We start from the raw sequence: 23,481 nt of genomic DNA, 5'->3' as shown, positions 1-23,481 counted from the left end.
ATGGGTGTTCTAGTCAAGAGGAGAGGAAAATGTGATACCTGTCTGGTAGCAGCAGAGGGTCTCAGCCACCTTTTATGGAGTTCAGAACACGCAACAGAATCAACAGGAGTCTGAGGCTGTTTTACGTAGAACTTTGTGAAATTAAATTGCCAGTATTCTTTCTAGAAAAAAATTTGCTTCTAGCAGGTGAGAAGCATTACCTTTTTCATCTTGTTCATAAAATCTGAAGACAGATTAAGAAACAAACAATTGTTCTTTTGATACTTTTGACATTTTTGTCATCTGTTCACTAGTAAATAATTTTCATATTGTCTTCTGGCAATTATTTAGAAGCCTAACATTAAAGCAAGCGATCTGTAGTGTTGTAAAGGCAAGACTTTACTTATAGTTTCTCATTTTGAGCATCTCACCTCCTGTTAAAACAGAAGCTCTACATAAGATAACTCCTGTATTCTTATACATATTTTTCAGTATTGTAAAATACAGAACACAAGAACGTACATAACCAGATAATTTTCAAGTTTATGCTCCTGTACTTTATATAAATTAAATGGTTTATTTTTAATGCATGTGCTAAAATAATTAAATTGAAGAGTTCAGTTTATTGTAAGAACTGTGTCAGACAGTGTGGACAAGGGTCTGCTCCAGTATACTGACATGAAAGTTGACCCATGGCAAGACCAGCATAGGTTGGTTTAATTTTAGTGTTTAAAGAACACCTGTGCTTTAATGAGACACACAGAAAATAACAGCAATTTCTATTCTACCTGAGTAACAAGCAGAACATACAGAATTCAGATGACTGCCAAACTCAGGTGCACCTATTTCCCCAGTAGTTCTGTAGGTCTTCCAGTTTCAAAATGAAGAGGATGCGTCTATGTGACTGTCGCTGAAAGCGGAACTTACAAGCCAAACTTTGGCCAGGTAGGGAAAATGAAAGATCACTTCTTGATTGCTGTAGTTAGAAAGAATCAGCAAAGTGCTCAGTCTTGTACCCAGTGCAGCTCACTGGAACTCAGTGACTGCTGAAAGTCTCCCTTCTGCTGCTAGCACAGTGCTTCTACTGCTTAAGCTTGTGCTTGATGTTCCCCTGACCAATCTGTGAATTACTTCAGCTTTTTGTGGAGTGTGATACTCCCTCATCCACCACCCCCCCCCGAAAAAGTGGGGACTGCTTGTGGAAGGACCTCAGGCTGGAAGAGAATATAAAGGAGAGTGCCTTGGTCAGATAGATTAGCTGCCTGTGAGTGTTCCAGCTGCAGGGTAAATTAAATGCAAGTGAAGAAGCTGGAGGCAGAAATATAAACTGTTAGCAAAACTGGGCTTCACTTAAGTCTCTTGATGTAGTTAGTCTAATCTTTCCTTGTGCATGCTTAGAAAACTTATTTAGGAAGTTTCATGGACACATTGAGAAAAGAGCTTTGCTGAAAGTACAGCATCTGATTTTGAAAGACCTTTATAAGGAACTATAAAAGATTACCTGTTGTTGTAAGGTGCCCCACTATATAATCGCTTATCACAATTCATCTGCATTTTTAAACGTTTGTTATTACATGTGTACCTGGCCTCTGTCTGATATTTGTGGAAGGTAACATCAGTAGAAGCTTGCATAGCTAATCTCCCTGACTCTGTCAATGAAGATCTTGCTGCTGCTCTTTGTGGTTCTTAGCCATTGATATTTTAAACAGAAAGTTCTTATGATTGCAGGGCTGGTCTTTTTTCTTCATTGTAAATGCATGTTACATTTCTTTGTTCAACAAATTATCACATTTTGCTTTTTTATTTCTTAAATTTAAAATGCGTTGTGTAGTTGTTTCTGTTTCTTGTTTGTTGTATGCAAGTTGCCCTTCATCAAAATGTTTTAACGTGAATTTATTCACTTAACTGATACTTCCTTTAAGTAGTTTTCACTATACTTTGTAAGCATGAAAATGGTGTACAGATAATATTTATAAGCTAGAAAGAAAAACAGGGTCTCTAATCGGAGCCCTGCTGCTCTGAAATATCTTCAGACAAAAAAGTCCAGACTCTTGGGATTCTGTATAAATGTAACATGAAGACTTCTGTAATGCAGAATGATTTTCTAAAATATATGTGTTCATTTTAAATTAATTAGTTCATACATTCATGTTGGATAGTCCTTTAAAAATTCATATTCTTTCAGCTTAGTTCTCTCAGTTGTATAGTCACAATACTTTGCTTTACATTGAAACACTAGATTTAAGAAAACGTTAATTGATTTGCAGTCACTGTGTGCTAACGTGAAACTGAAAACTTGCTTTTACTGGCTTGTGTTTTTGACTAGCACTTTTACTGTTTCCTCTCTAAAGCCTGGGAGAATGCTTTGAGTCATATACACTTCATTTATCCTGCTTCCTCTCTTCAGGAGAAGAATATTTTCCTTTTGTATCTACTGAGGATATGTGTATGTTTGGTTAACTCTGTTCCTCATCTTTTAGTGTCTCGCTCTTTTAACTTTTTTTTTTCCCACTCGTTTGGCATTTTTCCCCCTGCTGGCCGACTGCGGTAACAGCGCTTCTTTCCCTTTGGAAATGGAAGGCCGAGGCTGTCCTTGACTGTCACTGCTGTGTGGTTGAAGCGCAGGCTGCTCTTCTGAAACCTTTTTTGTCCTCTGAACGTCTCTCGCAGATGGATAAAATTCAAAGAATACTCAGTACCAGCAGGGGACGTGCACATACCTGAGGTTCTCCTCATCGGAAGTACCACTGCACTTCCAGTGGTAGTCAGAGGTAGCTCGTTTTGCATTTCATGCCTGCAGTCTTACAGCACTACCCAGATCATCTCCTTTTGTACTCTGGACCTCTTCCCAAAACTCTTAAAGTACTTCTGCCTCGCTAATGCATCATTCCTACAAGCTAGTTCTTTCCAAGATAGTGGATTGCTACAAGGGGAGAAAGAGTTTGGCAGTCAATAAAAAATTTCTCCTCATGTTTAAAAGAATAAAACAAGAATTCAGAGATCCCTCCATTCTTAATGGAATCTGAGGGGGAAAAATTACTTTTAATGGGTACTGGGGTAGAGTTTTCTTAATTTTTTCTTGTTCCTTGTATCTTCAGTTATTAAATCAATTACTAGGATTTACTGTGTGTGTTCTTCCTTGCGACTCCCTCTCCCCTCCATTTCCCCAAGTAGTCCTCTGACTCTGAAGTATAAAAGGAAGGCAGGAACTTCTCAGTGACTGGACTGAGAAATTTCCATACCTTAAGAGCAGTGGAGGTTAATGAACTGATTTAGCTGGGCATACTAGTAAAAAAATTCCATAAGCCACCAATCTTAGAATATCTTCCCTTTACTTTCCTTATAAATTTTGACACCAAACAGTGGACTAGTATAGCTAGGAGGGGACATCTCTTTGTGTTTTCTGTTGACCTTCTGTCTTTTTTTCCCCTCACAGCAGTACTTTGTAAATAAATTGAAAATAATTAAAAAAGAAAAATTACAGTTTTAAGACTTAATAGCTTAACTGACATGATTTTGAAGTTTAATTGATAAACAATGTTTTTAAAAACAAACAAAAAACCCCCCAAAAACACCAAAACCCCAAACAATCCACATTTCCAGCAACTTTATGAAATGTTGAGTAATGTGGCAAAAAATTTTTAGAAACAAGTACTAAACTGACTTTCACTGATTTATATCTTTACATCATTTGCATTTTGATTTTGCAAAAAATTCCCTAGCTTCCTGCTTCAAATATGAAACTTTACTGTTGCACTGTTAGTAAAGCATAAACTTACAGACATAATTAGGACTGGGGGTTCTCTTACTGTATGTATAGATTAACAGTTCTTCTAGATAATAAAATAATTCACTAAAATAAAAGTTCAAGTCATACAACTTTTTTATATGAGCGAGAATTTAGCTACTCTGCATAGGAGGTGATTTTTTGTTTTTCTAAAAACTGATGAGTAATAACTTCCTGAGCAAAGTGAGGCTTAATGGTGTCCTTCATATTTCTCTGTCTGCAGTACTAGAACTTCTGAATGCAACAGTGCTGTAAAACATCCCCATGCAGTGGTTTCTGGGTAGAAAAAGGAGAATTTTACTGCTGGTGACTTAATGAATGTCAGATTAGATAGGGAATACGTTGAGCCCTTGCTGTAAAGTCAGGAAGAACTTCTGCCAGGCTTACTAATGGTCATAGTTTAGAGGGGCTTCTCTGATTCAAGAAATACGCTAAGACTCTGCAAAGAAGAGGGGTTTGTGCTTGGGTAAAAAGTGCAAAGCCACGTATCTTAAAACTGCTCAGGTGAGAGAGACGATCCCGAGATTTTAAAACATATTTATGCTAACTTTCCACTAGGCCAAATGTGGTTTATCATTTTGCTGGAGAGTGTGATCTCATCCCCCATCTCACCCCTGAGATGCTAGGAAAGAGTGCATTCAGGAAGAGTTACTGATGCCCAATAGAGCTGTAGTCATAGGACTAGCAGAGCTAAGAAGGTAATCATCTTCTGTTTATGTGTTTGATGCAATGGCAAGCGTCGGACGGTATTTTAAAAAGCAGATTGCGCAATGGTTTTATCTTTACACTAGGGATGGTCTTTTGAACTGTAATGAGTCTTTTAGCTCATTTTCTATATGTTAAATATAGTACTGCTTCAGTAAATGATGGTGTCACACACTTTTATTTAAACTTAGTTTGAGGGTCTAGAAAGTGTTTCAGAGAAGGTGAAGCAATCTGTCCCCAAGTGAAATCAACTTTGGTGTCTTAAACTCCAAATTGCGTTTGTTTCATGGCTAATTATGGCAGCCGAAGGAACTTGGAGGCAGAACAGAAGCCTGTAGTTTGAATCCTATAAGTTGCCTGCGTGCATAAGTAGAAAATCCAGGCTCCTTGGTAACTCTTTAGTGGACGTTATCTACCAGTACTGTGTGGGGATAGGGAAAGAGGAATAGAGCACATTTATAAAGGAGTTATACGGATGACAAACTGGAAGGGGTGGCTGGTGCACCTGTGTGTGCTTGAGTCAGTTGTCTTGGGCAGTCCTGTTGGTCCCTTTAACACTAGCCTGGCATGTGTTACTGGGGCTGACTGGGAGTTCTCCCAGCTGCAGCACAACAGGAAGATCAGATTCCGTGCACTGGCACACAAAAGGCTTTTTTTTTTAATCACAGAAGCAACAGCACCTCTACTGCTAACTATGGTCATTGAAACATGAACCTTATAGTAATGAAATTTGAAATAGCTTGTATACCCCCTGTTTGGACTATTTTTAGTCTTTTTCTTAAGACTGCAGAAATCCATCCTCTTACGGAATATGAGTTGTTTAATTTCTGACTTGAAAATCACAGTAAAGTAACTGCTATGACTTGTTTTCCTAGAATATACTGATAGAGTGCTCTCTACATACAGGATGCCTTTCAAATGTGGAAAGGAGAGTTGTTGCTTTGAGGAGTTAACATCTTAAAACAAAAGTCCAGAGAAAAAACTTGGAATCCATTCTGTGTGTGGTGTATTTTACACAAAACCCCCTCAGCCTAGTTTCACTTTTTTAATTAATGCTTTACCCTTAACATTTTCAAGCAATGCTCTGAAATGTGAAAGAATATCAGGCTTAAAATTGCCTGTGCACAGCAATTAGTCCTTTTTTGTCTGAGTTCATCCTGTACATTGAACAGGGCCAAGGTCCTATTGGCAAAAAATAAAAAAAAATTAAATATTGTAATGTGATATGAACGTATGAAGTTCCGTGGTCTGACAGCAAATGTGTGCTAGTTTCTAGAGTTAGGAAAAAAGCTAAGAAAAAATGGCTACACATGACAATTAATTTTTCCCATTTTTTTCCAAACAAGTCACTGGTTACAGTAGCATAAGCTTTATTGTGTAACTTAAAGGTAATAATAAGTTATAACTAGACATCTTAATATACAGATAATTAGCATTTAAATAGTCTTAAACCTTCAGGTGCTGTATGCTAAAATGTTTTCACTACCACGTGTTCTAGTGTTCTCAGGGGCTGCCAAGCTTTAAACATAAAAGTTTTGAGATATTTGGTTTTGTAACAAGTCCGTGAAATGAGTAACTTTTCTCCTTATTTGCAAACCTCAACAAAAAGCTTAAAGTTGATCTGCAGGATATGATGTTTTGGTAATGGTGGTTTATTTTTTGTTACATAAGTTATATAGAATTCTTTAAAAGTTTAAGAGCCTTTTTTGGGGTCTGGAGTGGATATTACTACTGGAAGTGTATGTATATATCAATCTGTCTTTCCTATTAGTAATATTGGTATTAGTAGGAGTAACATCAGATTGTCAACAATCAATCTTCCTAACAAAAATATATTTCTAAAACATCGGTATTTTATTTAGTTAATGCTAATTTTAATTGAGGTAAGCGTTGCTCAAGCTGTTCTTCAGCTCACATGTATATTTTGGGAAGAAGGCAGTGCTCTTAATATGACTCCCAGAGCTGGGGTTTAAAAAACACCCAAAAACTGCAGAATATCCTGTAATAATCTGAGCCTTTCAGACTCCTGCCTTGAACAGTTTACAGCACATATTTCTAGAGCCTTCAAAAGGCTGCCTCAGTAAATTTGATAGCTGAGATTTTGTGATACATTTCTGCTTGTTGAAGTTTTTGTTAAGAAACCCTGCATAATGCTAAACTCTTCAGACTTCTCTGTGGATATGAGTGATTGTGAGCTGTCTAGTCTTAACTTTCTAATGTGTTTTATTGAGAGAAGAGAGAGGCAGTGTGAGTTACTGTATGTACTCTTGCTGTGAACGGGAAATAATTTCATCTATAGAGCAGACTTTATGTGCTACCTTTTTCATTAATACTATTTCCATGTTGGTTCCCAGTATTCACCAAAGCTACAGATTTAGTTCATCATATGCTGTTCTCTACTATAAAAATGTTAAGAGTAGTTGAAAACTTAAGTCTGTTTAAGATGCTTGGAGTTACCAGCTGTGGGTGTTTGTTCATCATTTCTGTCTCAATTCCCTATCTAAGAAAACTTACCTGTATCAGGCACAAGTTTTCCTATGGCTCTCTTTAGTGTGCTGCTTATGAAGAAACCAATTATTTGTTGTAGAGCTTAGACATTGAGTTTAAAAAAGCATGCAAACTGAAAGCTCAGAATGAAAAGAAGTATTCAACTGATGCCTTATTCTTTAAGCTTGTCCTCTACTAAACGAGGCAGAGATGTCAGTAAAAATACTATACCTGCAGGAGGGCAGAGTTAAGGTATTTTGTGTTGCCAAAGGTTTGACTTTCAAACATTAACCTGTTCTAAACTCTTAAGAAAAAGCCTGTAATAGATTACGTACGGAAAAGGATGCAAATGTATTTCCATTCCCTGTCTAGGTCCTCTCTAAGTGACTTCTCCAAGGCAACACAGTAATTCATTCAGATAGTCACGTTTCAACTCCTGGTGTTCCTAACTTTGTCCTTGGGAGCCCCTGGGTTCTCAGTCTGGGGTTGCAGCCCTTCAGAGTGGTTAAATGCAATCTGAAGGTTTGTTACTGTGCAGCTTTTTTTCCAGCTTGATGAAGCTGGGGTCCTACTGTGGAGGTGAGTCTCTACGTAGGGGGGTAAAAAGGACGGAAGGAACAGTTGCTGTTATTTTTAAATGACAGCTTTCTCATCAGTTTGCATGTACTTGTGCTACACGTAAATTGATATTTTTCTTTTTTATATAAAAATCATGTTTGTTTATTCTAAGGCTGCATTTGTGGATGTGTAGTACCGACTGTTTTCTTTAGCTTTCCAAAGTCTAAATAAATCTACAGCAGTGAGATTTATTTTAAATTATTATTTTATTAATAGCATGGGCATATAGTTGTAATTGCTTGTTGAAGAGGGACAGGTAATGATTGCATAATGAAAAAGCTTAGTCTGTAGATTTTTGGACCAATTAAATAGCTGATTGATAGTGGGAGGTGGAGGTGACAAGTAAGATTTTAATATCAAAAAAGAAACAACTAGAGTTTGAGAATCATACCTGTCTCTTCAGCACCCTCAACAATGAGAGTATTTGAAATTCTCTAGCACCCAGAGTGAATATAACCTCAAAATAGTCCATACTGCGAAGTTCATAACCTGCCATGTTAACAGTTGGATATTGTTTAAACTAACCTGGAATTGCTCTAAAATTAAACATCTTCGTAATATTGTGTTGTTCAAAATGCACAATAAAATTTGAGACTAGGAGACTGACAATACAGTCTCTGTCATCTGTAGGCTTCCTGTTTTCTGTTCTCAGTGTTCATCAGCACACAGTTCTGCTGGTTAGTAAATGGAAACTCCTTCACTTGTGCTGGTCTCCAATGAGTGAGAGATAATTATGTGGCTTTTCTACTGCTGTATCTTTTTATAAGGCTGGGCCTTAAACTTCATCCCTGTGATGACTTGTGTGTGAATAAAAACATATATGCAAAGGTCTTGTTAGCTGTGCAGTTGAAGCTTAAAATATGCTAATATTCTAGTATTTTACTAGAAAATTGGGAGTATTTTAGAGGCTTTTTTTTTTAGCATCAGGCAAAGTAATTAAGCAATGAGTTATCATTTATATTGTGACTATCTTTCTAGAACTCTGGCTCATGAGTATTTTATGATTCATATGAGGATGATTGAAGAGGTACTACCTTGCTATGCTACTAGATATTCTTCCTGTGATGCAGGCAGTGTAATGGACAGTGTATCTTCTCGGCCTCCACACTTCATGGCCTACTATGTTGGCTTAAACTGCTGTTGATTTCAGTTTACATTAGTACTCCGGGGTTTGAGCTCTAGTGACTGTGCTGTTGTACCACCTGCTCTACCATATTTGTTCTGTTGGTATATCCTCTGGCAGAGGTGGTGGGCAGATGTCTAAGGTGGGTAATCTTGTCATGTTTAGCTGTGGCAACTGACAAGGCTTGTGATTCAGATCTTAATAAATGTGATAAAGTGAAAGTCTGTCCTCCACAGGAGGACACTGGCCTTGCACAGAATTAGAAAAACTAGTACCTATAATCTGTTCTTCCCCTAATGACAGTAATAGTTTGTATTTTAATCCAGATTAGAATTGTAAGTCTCCTTGGTTTTCACTACCATGTCAAACAGATTTTCTTTCCAACTGATGTTTTATAGTTAGCTTCAGCATTAAAAAAAAAAAAAAAAAATGCCAACCCCCCCTCCCCAAGAAAAACCAAACAAAAAAGTCCCTCCTAAAACGTCAACAATCCTTCCCCCTCCAACTTTCCAAATACTTGAATTTCTTTTTCTGTTTCAAACTGTAGTTAAAAATTATGTAATAATCTTTTTTTCTTTTGCTGTTTTTCTTTTGTAGGAGAGAGTGGAGAGCTGAAAGGGATAACTTACTTAAAACTGGTAAGTACTTCTTCCTAGGGCTAAAATGGCTTACCTTAGAATAGATGATATGAAGAGCTGGCATCCGTTTCTGGAAAAGTTTGATGCTTACTGAAACTGAAATCCTATCTGTTCTTGTATTCATAAATTAAATCTTAAAAAGTAAATGTTACTGATGGAAGCCTCAGTCTTATAAATAAAATCTGTGTAGGAACTGATATTTGGGCCCAGGGGTTTCTAAGTACAAGGGACATTTAAATTCATCTACTCAAAAATAATAATGTTACGATTTGGGGGTTTTTTTTCTGTGTAACGTGAACCCCAAATTTATTTTAAGGGGTTTTTGGTGCAGAAAGGCTTCTCTCTAAAATTCTAAGTTACTTAGAGACCTTGCATACACACAGAAGGCATTCATGGCTTTTGTGTGTGTCCTGCCTTTGTTTGTATAAATATCAGATGTGTTTCTAGTGTAGCTTCCAAAAGAGCCATAGTTTAAATAGCATTGCGATAGTTTCGATTCTGATGTGGATTGTATTTAATTGAGATAACAGAGAAGTGTGAATGCACTTATGTGATTATTATAGAGCTTAAGGTTTCATTCAGTCTCTGAATATTTAAATAGTCTATAAACATGTGCTACCCAATGCAGTGCATTGGGGTACTTTTCTGAGTATGTTCGAGTCTTGAAGCAACCACTTAAGAAATAAGTGGTTATTGGGAACAAAGGAATGCCAGCAAGAAGTTGAATGGAGGACTGCTGCCGCCTCCAGTTGTTGAAATCCATCCAAAAAATGGTGAATTTACCTCTTGCTCTCAGTGTTCTTTCTGGCTGAAACTTGGAAGTATATCTGGATGTACAAGAGATGCATGAACTTGTCAGTCCTCTGCTTTCCTTTTGGAAATCACTGGTTCTGCCATTAAATAAAGAATTTGCATGTTTTCCTTTAAAAACTAAAGAAATGAAGGTTTTTTGCCGACCAACCCATCCATGCAATTTCAGTCATCTACAAGCTTTTTAATTAAAATAATTCCGCTGTCGTAAGAGTAAAGTGGAAAATGCACTATGCTTTATGATTAATCCAGAGGTGGTTTTATACCTCTTTGAATGTGGTATTGTAGGTAGTTTATAATGCCACTGGACTTAAGTTTTTAAATCTTCCCTTGAAGTTCAGTCTAAAAGAATAAAATTTCAAAAATACTGAAGATATGTGCAGTTGTAAAATGTGTAACCACTTGCTTATGTAGTTCTGTACCTCCTTTCAAAGGAAGTGTGAGCAATGTTTAACCAGATGCCCTGATAGATATTTCTATGTTATTCTATGTAAACCAGAAAAAATACAGTCTAGGTATTACTGGATGTAAGGAATGATCACTTTTTTTCTTTCTTTATATTGGTTGTTTAACACTGGGGGTGGGTAAGGTACTTGAGGGGAATTCTGGACAGGGATAACTTTGGATAGTTATTCTTACTTGGGAAGGGAAGCTCTAAGTGCGTGTTCCAGATGGAAACAACTGTATATATTTCATATTCAGAATTTGGCAACTTGACCAAACTTTTAAATGAAATACATCTGTTCATCTCTATACCCCAATACACTTGACTAGGCTAAGCAACCACTTATTTCTGCAAAGCAGTGTCACTTTTTTCTTAAACCCCTTAAAAAAAATAATTTTGAAAAATCTTTCTAGCTGTTCAAGGCATAGATGCAATTAGCTTGGATTAACTTTTATGTACCATCAATACTACAATTTCTATCTGTCAAATGAAGTTGTGCATTAATAGTAATTACTCAATCTTTATATTTTTTTTTACAGAAGTACTATGTCATTTTTGCCATGAACTAGTATTGGACTTTACAGTTACATGTATTAAAATGATGGATATTATTTATATTGTCAGTTGAGATAACTGTCTCTTCCGCTGTTCTGCACTTAACTTTAAAGTTGGCATGTAGTTACAGAGTTACAAACTGTTCATCATGTGTGCCTTCTCATTTGTTGAAGACACACTGAGAAAGAAACTATGGCCATACCTGCCTGTGTCTTTACCCCAAAATCAAATTTCCAAGGCTCATGAAAGACTTCTTTTCTCTGCAGTGGGTTCCAGTTTTCATTAACCAATCTCCCACGTGGTTTTCTGAAGCATAGTTTCTTTTGAAACTGCAGTGGTAGGGACTTAAAGCATGCTATCATTATTCTTGTCAGTGAGTGGAAGTAATAATCCGGGATTCTGTTTTCTCATTACTGTTTGTGGTAATAGGTCAGGGAACTATATGTAATTTCCATGTATCCCTTGATACAAATTACAATTTTATAGAGTAGTGCTGCAAAGGCAGCTGTTTTCACTCATCTGTGTCACATGTGGGAGAGGCCCTTGCAGCAGGTCATTTCATGTGTTGGCTAGAAAGTCTGATCAGGCCTTTGTTATTTAAATAAGCAACTTTAAGCTAACAACAGACAGCACTGACAAAGAATGAGCTATATAAATACAATGTTTTTTAAACCCCCTTTATAGTCTTCTCTTTTTGTGATATATTTCTTTCTGAAAAGAGAAATGATTAATTTAAATAAACAAAACAAAACACACACCCTCAACCTTTTTATTTTCAGGAATGCACAAAGTTGTCCAGCACTTCAGTTTACTGTACTGAGACAACATAAAGTCTTAAACTTATGGGAATTACTCTCTTTTTACAGCCTACATGTCTAATCTAAACTGTCAGTATCCTTTTGAAAACCTTGTAGTCTGGTTATGAAGGCCTCTGAGTTGGCAACAATACCTGTGCAATAATTGTGAGCAAGTTGCAAAAAATAAAAAAAGGAACGATTTTAACATTACAGAAATTCTTTAATTATGGTGTCTGGATGGAAAAGTGACTAAAAGGATTGCTATATAATGTTTTCCAATGGCTTTTATCTATGTATTTATAGATGGTTTTTACGTAGGTTCTACTATGATTTGAGCATATGGGAATCTTAATTGTGTTTCAGAAGCTGATACTTTTAATGTATTTTTGAACAAAAATCTCCTGTCCAACTTTCTAGGCTTTTAGAAATATGTCTGTTAATGCTTTTCTATGTCAGAGGTTGGGGGCATTACTTTGTTTGTAGTACAAGTGAAGATGGTAAACTCATAGTTGTGATCTAAAAGTAGAATTCCAAGATAAAAAGGATTTTAAAATTAATAATTTTGAAAAAGTCTTGTGCTGCTTTATCTGAATCTTATGCTCCTTCAGAACAGATTTCAACTGAAATGACTAACTCAACACAAACTTTAGGCAGTAGCTTATTAATATATTAATGTTGTTCTATCAAATTGCATGCACACTGTCCCATCCAAGAACAGCTCTACAGTATCATGGAAGTATGTTAATGCAGTACATTGAATTTAACAATTTGGGTTGCAGAATTTTAGTCTTTGGAATATGTTTACATCTACACAGATTTTTAAAACATTCTCAGTAGTTAAATTTTCAGATTTAATGTGCAACTGCAATAGGATATTGGTAGGAAATAGCTGCCTGCAAACTAAGATAAGGGACAAAGTATGTCAACTTTGGGATATGTGGGAAGTAACAAATTTGGCTAAATGACTCCAAGGCAGGCATTTTGTAGAGCCTGTAGATTTCTCGTGTTCAATAGACTGACTGTGTTTAGGGTAGAAAGCTGCATTTGAATGTAGTTCACTATTGAATTCCCGCTCTGTTATAATCTCCTTTCTTCAAATTGTCAAACCAAAACAAAACCTTTTTTTTTCTATAGGACTGGTGTTAAAGAGGGAACCAGAAACTAAAGGCACTGGAATCAGCAAAGACACTTTTAGAAAAAGTGGAGAAGGTAGAGAATGGAGCTGCAGACTCTACAGGAGGCTCTGAAAGTGGAAATTCAGGTTCACCAGGTAATTTGTATTCTTTCTTGCTTTAGACTTTCAAGTAATAGCAGCATTAGTATTGCTGACTACTAAGGGGAGCATTAAGCAGTAGCACTACAACTATAGTAATAATTGTTTTATAAGCTCAAAATACTTAAGAATTTTATACTCTGCATTTTGACCCCACCACCTGTTGTTTTTTAGCAAATGTGAAAAATCTACATATCAATCTGTGGGTGGGGATTTTTTTTTTAATATTTTGTAGCAGTAATAAAAACATTCTGAGAACTCTACATTCAGCAGCCTCTATCTGAAAGGTTTTTCTAATGTTCTGAAGCCAACTGCAGTATTCAGTTGGCAATGGAGGAATATGGTGGAGGAACTTCAAAGTGAAATGTATATAGTACTGCATGATTTCATCTGATGCTTCTCTTCTGGAGTCTCTTCTACTTTAGTACTTTCTAAACTTGTGTATTTTTGATAACCAAAATGTTGTAGTGCTTGGGCTTGGAAATTTTTACTCTGGGTCTTTTTACTGGTAGGCTGTCCAATACTATATGGCAGTAGAGTTGCATTTTACAATTCTGTTACAAAGCAATTGAGGAAATATTAGAAATAATAATAATACAACCTAATTTAGCAAATGTAAGAGGACATATGCATATTCTTGGGACAAAATTTTTACAGCCATAGACACAGAGTAGCTGCCAATTTGAAATGTTAAATTTATCAATGAATCCTTTTCTAAACACAGTTCTCCAAGTATTCATGGAGCTCTCCAGATATCTGAAACTCACAACTGTTACACAGTGGATTAAAAAAATGTATCATAAGTTGCACTGATCAGTTTAACCCATCATATAAAATTTGGAAAATGTTTCCTTATTATTTGGTGACTTGTCTAAAAAGTGTTCTTGATGCAATGATGAGCAGATTGCAGGAACTCAAATGGGTGAATTATTAAAATGAACTATGTCTGCTTTAACAAAATAAAACTTACAGCCAGGGAGAAAAACTTGAAAAAGCTAAAGATGGATTTCCAGAACTAGAGATGAGTATTTTGCTCTCCTCAGAAACTCCCAAGGCCCTTGCATTCAAACAATGAAGTCTTGTTATGGGGGTAAGGAAGTTCAGAAATTACCCATGCCATTTTGCTGCAGACATAGAAATATCTGAGGCCAGTAAGTAATTTTTTCAAGTATTATCTTCTGTAAAGCGATCAGAACGCTGGTCTTACTTGTGTTTGTATAACAGTGTTTACCTCTTGTGCCCAAGCTAACCCAAAATTTTAAGACTGTGAATTTTGAATAATGTTTAGCATCTGTTCATAATGACAATGCTGAACAGGGATGAAGACTGGAATATGTCCAAAAAGACTTTTTTTAACAGCTTAAAATTTTTTTTGACCCTGTTTGCTTTAGCTTTGCCCAATCCTCATTAAAAGTGAGCTCTGAACTGAAATAAACTTTAATTAAATTTAGTTGGTGAAACTAGAAAAGCCATTATATCAAAAAGTTATCTTAATTTAAGATGCCATATATTTCTGTAATTAGGGCTAAGAACAAGTATATGTTTACGATGGAAAATAACACTTGCAACGGCATGTTGAGTGCTTGAGTAAACTTCTGTGAACTGTTGCTGTCAAATGGACACTGATAGAAATTAAACTAGTTTTGGCACAAAAAAAAGAAATCTTCCAATGAAATGCTTGAACTTTCTTGCATAGCTTTGAATTTTGTAACCTAAAGAGATACAATATATCCCTTCTTTTTGTTCAGGATTTATGGAGCAGTGTCTCTTGTCATCTTTTACTTATCTAGTATTTCTTTTTCTGAGGACTCTCTAGAAAAGCTTGCCAGCACTCATACAGTCAGGGTTTTTTGTCCCATTGCAAGTGGTCACAGGTGTCTGTGATCCTGTGCGGAGTTCAGCTCAGCACTGTGGTCAGAGCCTCCCAGGTTCCTGATGCAGGGTACTGCTTGTGACTGCTTCCATGGCTGTACAAAGTGCTGTTCAGTAAGACTGTGGTTTTGTTTGTGGAATAGCTCCTTGTTTCCTGCCTTTTCTACTTCACCTCCAGAACTGTCTGAAGCTTTCAAAATGCTGCTTTGGCAAAGTGAGTCTTAAACTACCAGTAAGGACCCAAATGAAGTGTTGTGTTGTTTAGAAAAAGCTACTTTTTTGGTTTCATTTTTACAGAGAATCCTCCATGAATGACATCTGACCAGATCACTTGCTATATCAGTGTAATACAACTTGAATATTCAAATAGCTTCAATGTCAAAGCTATGTTGATTGTCCTGAGAAGAAATGCATCTAATCTAAGTACTTCATTCTGCTACTGTGTTGACTTAATTAAGGTTATTTTGAAGCAGTCTGCTCTTCATAGTTTTGATCACAAGAGGTGTTAAAGAAGTTATATTTAGCTATTCTTACAGAAGGATTGGGTTTTGTGGATGATTCCTTGAACTGATGTGGGGAAAGAACCTAAACCATAATTTTCCTTTTTTCATACCAGAAAGATCAGTATGTTTTAAAAAATCTAAAATTTAACTTGTGCTTGTGGCTAGTGCAAAAGAAGATATTTTTTTCCCTAGGATTGCATGATGCAATGCTTTGTGATTCATAAATTTAGCAATGCCTCGTGAACAGTTTACAGTACTGACTGTATTGTCTTACGACTGTGTCTGCAGGAGCACTTTGTATAAAAACTATCAGATCTGTTGCTTGTCAAATTCTAATGTGGCAGGAAGCAGCAAGGAAAAATAAGCTGAGTGTGCCTGTGACGCTGAATGGCACCATGACGAAACAATAATGCTCAGCTTAGATAAATGCCAAGTGATGCACTTTGGAAAAACAGGCTCAGTTTTACAGCTGCAGTAGCAGGCTGTGAATTGGCAGTTAGGACAGTGGAGGGAGTTCTTGCAGTACAGAGTACCTGAGCATTGCATGCAGTTTTAAACTTTGTCTCCAGATGATAGAGGCAAACTAGAGAAGTACAGGGAAGAGTGCCAAGAGTGAACAAAGCAATGGAATGATTTGTGCATGAGGAGACTCTCAGTCTGAAGAAGTGATGAGTGATAGAGGAATATGTGTTGTGGAAAAAATGTAGGAAGAAGCTGAATAGAGAAGCAGCCATAGAATCATATAATATTGAGTTGGAAGGGACCTGTAAGGATCATTGAGTCCAACTTCCAACTCCTTTTGACTCAAGTCAGCTCTGGTTTTCTGTAATTGTATTAGTCTCTCATGCTTGCATTGTAAGGAGACAGATTCAAAAGAAAAAGGTCATCCTTTTACGTAAGAGTCCTTTAGTTTAACTTGGGGACTTATTGTCACAGAATCTAGAGTGTTTTCCTGAGTTTAAAAAGTAATTAAGGCAGATAAATCAAAGAAATGTGTGCTACAAGCTATTAAACCTAAGATGTAATCTTTGAAGACATCAGAGATGTAAATTTTTGAAAGATGAGAAATAACGCTGTATGCTTGTCCAGCATGGACTCTCTGCTAATGCATCTGTTTTTTGCTAATGGCTACTACTAGAAAATGCAGCAGGTAAACCTGTGGTCTGATGCAAAATTATCTTTGTTTTTTTTTTTTAGTACAGTTTTTAGGATATGAAAGGAAATAAACTTTTAAAGAGAATTAGCTGATAATTTGAATTCTCTGAGTGGTATCAATGAAGGCGGAATAGAACATGTGTTTTTCTTGCTTGCTTTGTCCTTCTGTTTTTCACTCCTTTTCCTGATTCTGATGAGTAAATGAAGAAGAAAGTAGAGACTTTACATGGTTCTTTGCATGTGTGGAAGGGACATGGTGATGTGATGAATAAATGTAGCTGTAACCAAAAAAGAAATGGGGAATTTTTGGTTTATCTTGTCTCTTCAATCTGGGCTCTGTTTTTCGTTGCTGACTTTTTTCTTGCTTAGCAATAGACAGCATTCTCCTGCAGCTGCCTAAAGGAAGTGAAGGAGGAAGAATGGTGAATGGTAACAATCTGTCTGCTTTCCCTTGGATGTGGAGGGCTTCTCTTCTACAATGATCTCAATCTCTCTTTGAGGGAGAAAAGTGGCAAAGATACTTCTGAACATGGGTCTTCCATCTGGTACCAGCGGAGCCAACACACAGGCGGAGCCATAGTACTTGAAACATTGTGCTCTTGAATATACAAACAGCTTTTGTGCCTGCAGTGATTATCTGTGATTTGTGTTTCTTGTGACTGCAAGCAAAGAAGGCAGCAGTTCTAGAGGAGACACAGCTATTAGATTATCTTACCCAGCTGGCTTAAATTGTCATTAAAAAGCATCACTTATTCAAGAGCTATTGAGGAGGAGCAGAAGTGATGGCTTAGTACAGTTGTTTTACTATATTAATAAGAGTGGGTTTGGAAATTATATAATACTGGACTCCAGGCCTTGCTATTGAAATGCTGTAAACTAAGTATTTTGCTTTTACAAAAGTTCTTCAAAAATACTGACTTTTAAACTCTTCAACAAGATCTGTAATGAAACCTTCATTGTATTGTTACATCTGTTTTCTTTCTAGAAATTGGTTGCCCAAATGAAGCAAGATCCACAGGTAACTATTTATTTTTATATTGGATTATTTACCCTTAAAAATGCAGGAAATAACAGTGCATGAAGCTTGAGAATTCTAGATATTTCTTGATCACATTCTTTCTTGCTAACACAGTGTTTAGAAGAAAACTTATGAACAAATTTTGGAACAATGACTGTTAGATAGTTTAAAACAAAACCAAAACTCTTGCCATTATGGAGTTTTTACCTCATATGTATCCTTATTGGTTTAAATCAAGTGACCCTTGTGGGCTTTGGTGCCGTTCAAATGTGCAGTAAGTTTATGATTCTATTAGAAGCTGTTCTTTATAAAAGGTGCCATTGTTAGAAATAGCTTTTTTATTTTTTTGAGTATAAGAAGGTTCACAGTACAAGAAGTGGGAGGATATTCTGTCCAAGAAATTTTGTTCAAATAATGTAGCTTAAGGCTATGTCCTTATTGCCTGTCTAGGTATTTTACCAGCACTGTAGTGTCCAAAGAGTGGGCACTTGGCCTTGGGAAGTTTCAGAGCTACTGAGGTTGGATAACTAGACTCCTTGCATAGACAGCAGAAGTTATCCCTTTTCCAGTAACTGTGTAAGGTGACTGGGTTTTTACTCTACAGCAGTTAAGCACTCTGCTGAATGGGGAATTCTGTGGAGTTCTCAAACCAGTCTGAAATGTTAAGGAGAGAGATAAAGGCAGCTCACTTGAGGCCTGCTATTGAAATACTCCCATCCCCATACATTAGTAAATGCCCTGTAATTTTTCTGAATGTATATTTTTTTTGAGCTCAGTGAAGAAGACAGTTTTTAATAACTGTCAAGTAGCTGGACCCCTGACGGGGAGGGTTGAACTGGAAGTAGGGTATATTGGAAAATCTGTTTTCTAGAACTTCCTTATTCTGATGGGATTTAGGTAAGGTCTGTGCTACCCTTACTCGCTGGGCGGGTGTGCTAACAATTAGACTGCAGAGCAGTTTGTTTTCAGTTTATATCTGCTGAAAGTGAGATCATGCTGCAAGCAGCCGTGCAAAGTTCCAAGAGTCAGGAAGAGTAAACCTGGTCTCTGCTTCCAATGCTCTTAATGCATTTTTATTCTAGATTATTAAGTGGAATCTAAAAGAAAGGGGGATGACTGGCAATATCTGGTTTTGCTAGAAATGGAGAAGAGTATCTACAAGCTGAGATTGTAATGCATTTCAGAGTTCAATGGAGGAATATAGAAATAGGGAATATGCCCTGAGCATGTAGTACCTGTAATGATATTAGTCCTGTTTTAATTTTTCTATGTAGCACTGAACCTGCTTAATCTAGTGTAAAAAGTTTAGATGTAAATGAGAACAAAAAAAGTGGAAAAAGAGAAAAATTAAGAAATACTTGCTTCCCTGTCATGTTTCTGTAGAGCTTCATTGGTTTTAAACAATGGACAGATGTTTTTTTAAGTTTTATTTTATTTTTAGTAGGAAAGAAAAAGTCCTGGTAAAAGTTGTTTCCTGTGTGCATCTTTGTAGTGATGCTTATGGCTTTCAAATCTTAAGTTTAAGAAAAGGCTATTGTAGGCAAAGTAGTGATATGAATGATGTGGTAAGGCAAATGTAATTCCCTTTAGTACAGTCTAAGGCATAAACATATATGGAAATTAAGACTTGGATATGTTTGCCTTTATTTGATATGTATGTCAGTTAAGATTTAATAGATATGTTTGATGCTCTATACAGTTAAATGTATAATGTCTTTGCATAAGTAGCATAGGTGAGAATGTTTTAGATAAGATACCATAGCATGCTGTTATATACAGTATGATGCTGTTGTTCTACATATTAACAAACATTCCTCATTTAATTTGTAAACTCGATGAAATGTACAAATGTGCTTTTTATAGTGTGATAAGCACTAATGGATGTTTTAATGAAATCTTCATTCCAATCTGGGTTGTCACTCTCTGAGTGCTGGAAAGGTCCCCTGATTATTGTTGCACTCAGTGACTTAAGTCAGGCTTTTTTGAGCCTCTTGAATTTTATTGGCTGTACATCCAGAGGTGCTGTATTTGTAGTACACTATGCAAAAACAAAACAAAAAAACAAACCACCTTCCTGCTACTACTCTATGTTAACAAATGGAATATCTTTCTCACAGATATTTTTTCTTTCTAATCAGAACGCTGATTTGAAGAAACAGCTTCATGAACTTCAAGCCAAAATCACAGCTCTGAGTGAGAAACAGGTAGGGAAACAGAGGTATTTTTAACATCCTGTTTTAAAGATGTCTCTTTTCCTAGCTTCCAAGAGAGCTGCTAAATTTTTAAGTGCAAAAATAAGTGTGGGCATCGAGACGTTTTTGATTTTTATTGGATTTTTCAACAAAAGATAGGACGAGTTATTGTGAGTCTATCAGACAAGCAACTCGTTTAATCAGTGGAAGCTATAGCAATTTTTCTTGTGTTGAAACAAATGTTTTATTTTAAGGGAGATGGGAAAATGGATGAATTTTGTCACTTCCTGTATTATTATCTTAGAACTTATTCTAAACCAGACTGTTCTGGTTTAGGCACATCTCTAGATTTTCTCTTAGTTTGGCCATACTGTGTATATGGGTGGGTATGCTGGAATTTTTCTTCATGTCTAGCCCAACTAATTCATGACAGATACACCACAATTGTCTTATGTTTGCCATTTGGTAGGAATTCTCTCTGACAGGTCTAAAGTATAAGTTAGAAAGATTGTTGAATTTGAAGATGTGCTTTGTGGATAACTACAAGAAAAATAAGTAACATCGAGAGATCTACAAAACTTGTTCTCTGTTTTGTTTTTAAAAAAACAAAACAGCAACACATGCAAATCCCTCATACACCACTCCATCCCACTCCCATGTAAACTGACTTAAGCAGTTCCTTAATTGTATTGCTTATAGTGTCAATAATGGAACCAAATTAGGTCACTAGGCAACACCTTTGAAGGGGTGAAACATTTTAGAGCATGTGCATAGGTAGAAGAAATACAGGTAGAAATGCATCAGTGTCACATCTAGATATCTGTGTTCATCTGTTCCTAGCTGAATGTGTTCTGTTTTGAGAATTACCTTTCATAAGAAAACGGGCAGATAGTATTAACGTTTATCTAAAAATTCATTTTACTAAAAAAATTATAGTATGTTTTGGTAGGGGGAACAGTGAATCTAGGAAGGAACATGTAAGTATAATAAAGAAAATGATTTTTTAATGAGAATACTAGTTCAACAAAACCTGAGGTTTTGCTGATGTGATAGCATGCCTCTCTTGAGATGATTTATTCTCTAGAACCAGCATGAGCCTCTGCATGTGGCTGTGTCTCACAGCAAGCCGTTTCAAGATTCTCTGGTAAGCTCTGGATGCCCATGGTAATTTCAAAATTAGCTTGTCTTGATGCCACGAAGCAGGTCACATTGACTCCCTGTTCACATGATGAGCACGGACAGGCAGTGAGATAGGGAGTGCAGTGTAAGAAGTGTACATCTTACCAAAACTTTTAAACCTGTATTTACAACTGTTTAAAGTTAGTGTTACAGTGGTCTATGCTAACATGTATTTTAAATTACCCATCACTAGAAATACAGCTGTATCTTTTCTGCTGACAACTACAGCTCAAGGTACTAAAACGCACTTGCCATGGGATGAACATGGGTTAAGTTTCCAAAAGACTTGGAAATGCAAGTTTCTGACTTCACTTCTACCACTCAGTGAACATAGTCAATATGAAGTCACAGTACAGTTTACTTCCTTGTATTTTTGTTGGTTTGATTGTTAGAACAACAATAGTGAACTTCTCTATGATTGTTCAAGGTTGAATATTTGTTATATCTACTGCTGGACTGCAGAACTGCCAGTGTCCCAGATGACAGTGTTGTTAAAGTAGTATGGCTGCTCAAATGCAACAATCATGGCAAATATGAGTTCTGGGAAAATAACCACAATTTCCCAATGCAAAGAAATACTCACTCCCTCTTATTTGAAGGAATCTGTTGCGTAGACAGGCATCTGTGGCTTAGCAATGTAGAGTTGAGCAGCATCTTAGAGACTACACAAAGCCCTTTTTTCTGTTCTCACTTCCGTTTCTCTTTAGGAAAAATAATTGTTATGAATTGTTTTATAGGGAGAAAATTATTCAAGAATTTAATTTTCACACAGTATGAAGAAATGTGCAATTTTGCATAGTAAATAAATGCCTTACATTGTGCAGTGCCTATCTTAAGAAGGAGTGCAACATGTGTCATCTGTCCTCTTGTTTAGAGCCAAGTAGTTTTGATGCCTGATGTTCAGTGAACAAACTCTGAGGGCCTGACTCTATTGTGGACAGTTACAGGAGGCATAATTGTTCAATAGTCTTTTAATGAAGTGTGAAAAACTAAAGTTCCAGCCCATGTGGTGTTCCTACTTGGAGACAGTGGCAAGGAGCTGAGACCCTGGTGTTAGAGAGGTAGAATAATGAAATATTTCTGGCTTCTGAAATGTTATGTCACCCTAATGCACGTTTTTTCTTTGCTCTCTTATTTAATGAAGTTGCCTGAAGGCTTGTGCAAGAACCAAGTCAGCGGTAGGTTAGCTGAAAGCTTTTAGTTGCTTTAGGACTTCTCTCCATTTCTGAAGCATTGTGAGAGTAGTGCCGACACTTGCTGCCAGTTGCGGCAGTGATTCATAGTGGCTTAGGTGTCTTGCTGAGAATTAATAATGACAGTTCTGTTCAGAAGTTTGTGAAATTGAGGAGATCTGGCGAAGTACAAAAAGAAGGCAGGTAGGCTGTATGTGTGTAGGCTTAAACATAAAGAGATTTGTTAGCTGATGCAGGGTTGAACTGTTGCAGCATAAGGTATGTCATATATTCGTATTTTTTTTGAAAATGTCAAAGAGGTGAAAATAAGTGCTTTGATTTGTTTCACCTAAGAGACGATGGAGCAATGTATTCTAAGTGTATTTATCTCGTGAAAGGAAAACTGCAAAAGGAAAAAAACTTACTTTAAGATAACTTGCATTTAAAGGGCAATAAGAATTTTCCTTTGCTAGTCTCTTTATGGTATTACCGGAGAGTTCTAATCTATGCTTACCTTTTTTCTAATCTGAGGGCAATAAGGTGAATTCAGTTTAACAGTCTTGCTCCTCAACTGTAAATATGAGAGCTGCAGTTCAGAAACCCTGAACGCATTGGTTTTAATACTGATTTCTTCTTTCTTCTCCCACCCCTCTCCTCAATAAAGAGAAGTCAAGAGTAACTTTTTGCAGAACAGTTGTAATTGCCAAATCTAAGCTTGAGTTGTAAATGCGAATTAATTGTGTTGCTGTGGAGCGCTGTTTTTTTAATTATGTTTTCACATCTTTGGAAGAAAGTCATAGTTTTAGCAGTCTTTCCTTCACTTTTGTTCTATGATAGTGTCTTCCTTTGGTGTTCTGATTTTTAGACTTTTACCTGCAATTACTTATCAGTATTCAGCTTTTGACTGGGTTAAATATAGCCTTTACAATAAAAAAACATAAAGAATGTATTTTTTAATTTTTCTGTGAGGAAGTTTACCAGTGTATACCTTTTTCTACTTTGGGGAGATGGGTGGGGGTTGCTACCAGTGATACTAGTGAAAGACTGAAGTAGAGCAGTCCTAGCACAGAGGAGCAGGAGGTATGTAATCTTGAAGTAGCACTTGTTCTTCTGCCTCTTTTCTCTCATGGTTAATTTAAAAAAAATTATTAGGAACTTAGTTATTATTAAGTA

General features: G+C 36.4%; 1 protein-coding gene across 7 annotated transcripts in view; it reads left to right on the top strand.

Annotated features, from left to right (window-relative positions):
• Positions 1-23,481, top strand: part of PHF21A (PHD finger protein 21A) — a 129,825-nt gene that overhangs the window by 22,184 nt on the left and 84,160 nt on the right. For 5 of the 7 annotated variants that reach the window (XM_027750159.2, XM_027750161.2, XM_027750160.2 and 2 more), the window contains 4 exons: positions 9,297-9,337; positions 13,079-13,214; positions 17,733-17,765; positions 19,883-19,969. In XM_027750159.2, the coding sequence (XP_027605960.1) occupies positions 13,161-13,214; positions 17,733-17,765; positions 19,883-19,969 (174 nt within the window). In that variant the 5' untranslated portion in view covers positions 9,297-9,337; positions 13,079-13,160. The remainder of the gene's footprint in view (positions 1-9,296; positions 9,338-13,078; positions 13,215-17,732; positions 17,766-19,882; positions 19,970-23,481) is intronic. The other 2 variants (XM_027750164.2, XM_027750166.2) reach the window with 1 other exon arrangement.

Source organism: Pipra filicauda, unplaced genomic scaffold (genome assembly GCF_003945595.2).
Source record: "Pipra filicauda isolate LSUMZ 115617 unplaced genomic scaffold, ASM394559v2 scaffold6_size6359152_pilon, whole genome shotgun sequence".
Taxonomy (NCBI): domain Eukaryota; kingdom Metazoa; phylum Chordata; class Aves; order Passeriformes; family Pipridae; genus Pipra; species Pipra filicauda.
The sequence above is the reverse complement of the archived record's forward strand: the minus strand, read 5'-3'. Positions and strand labels throughout refer to the sequence as shown.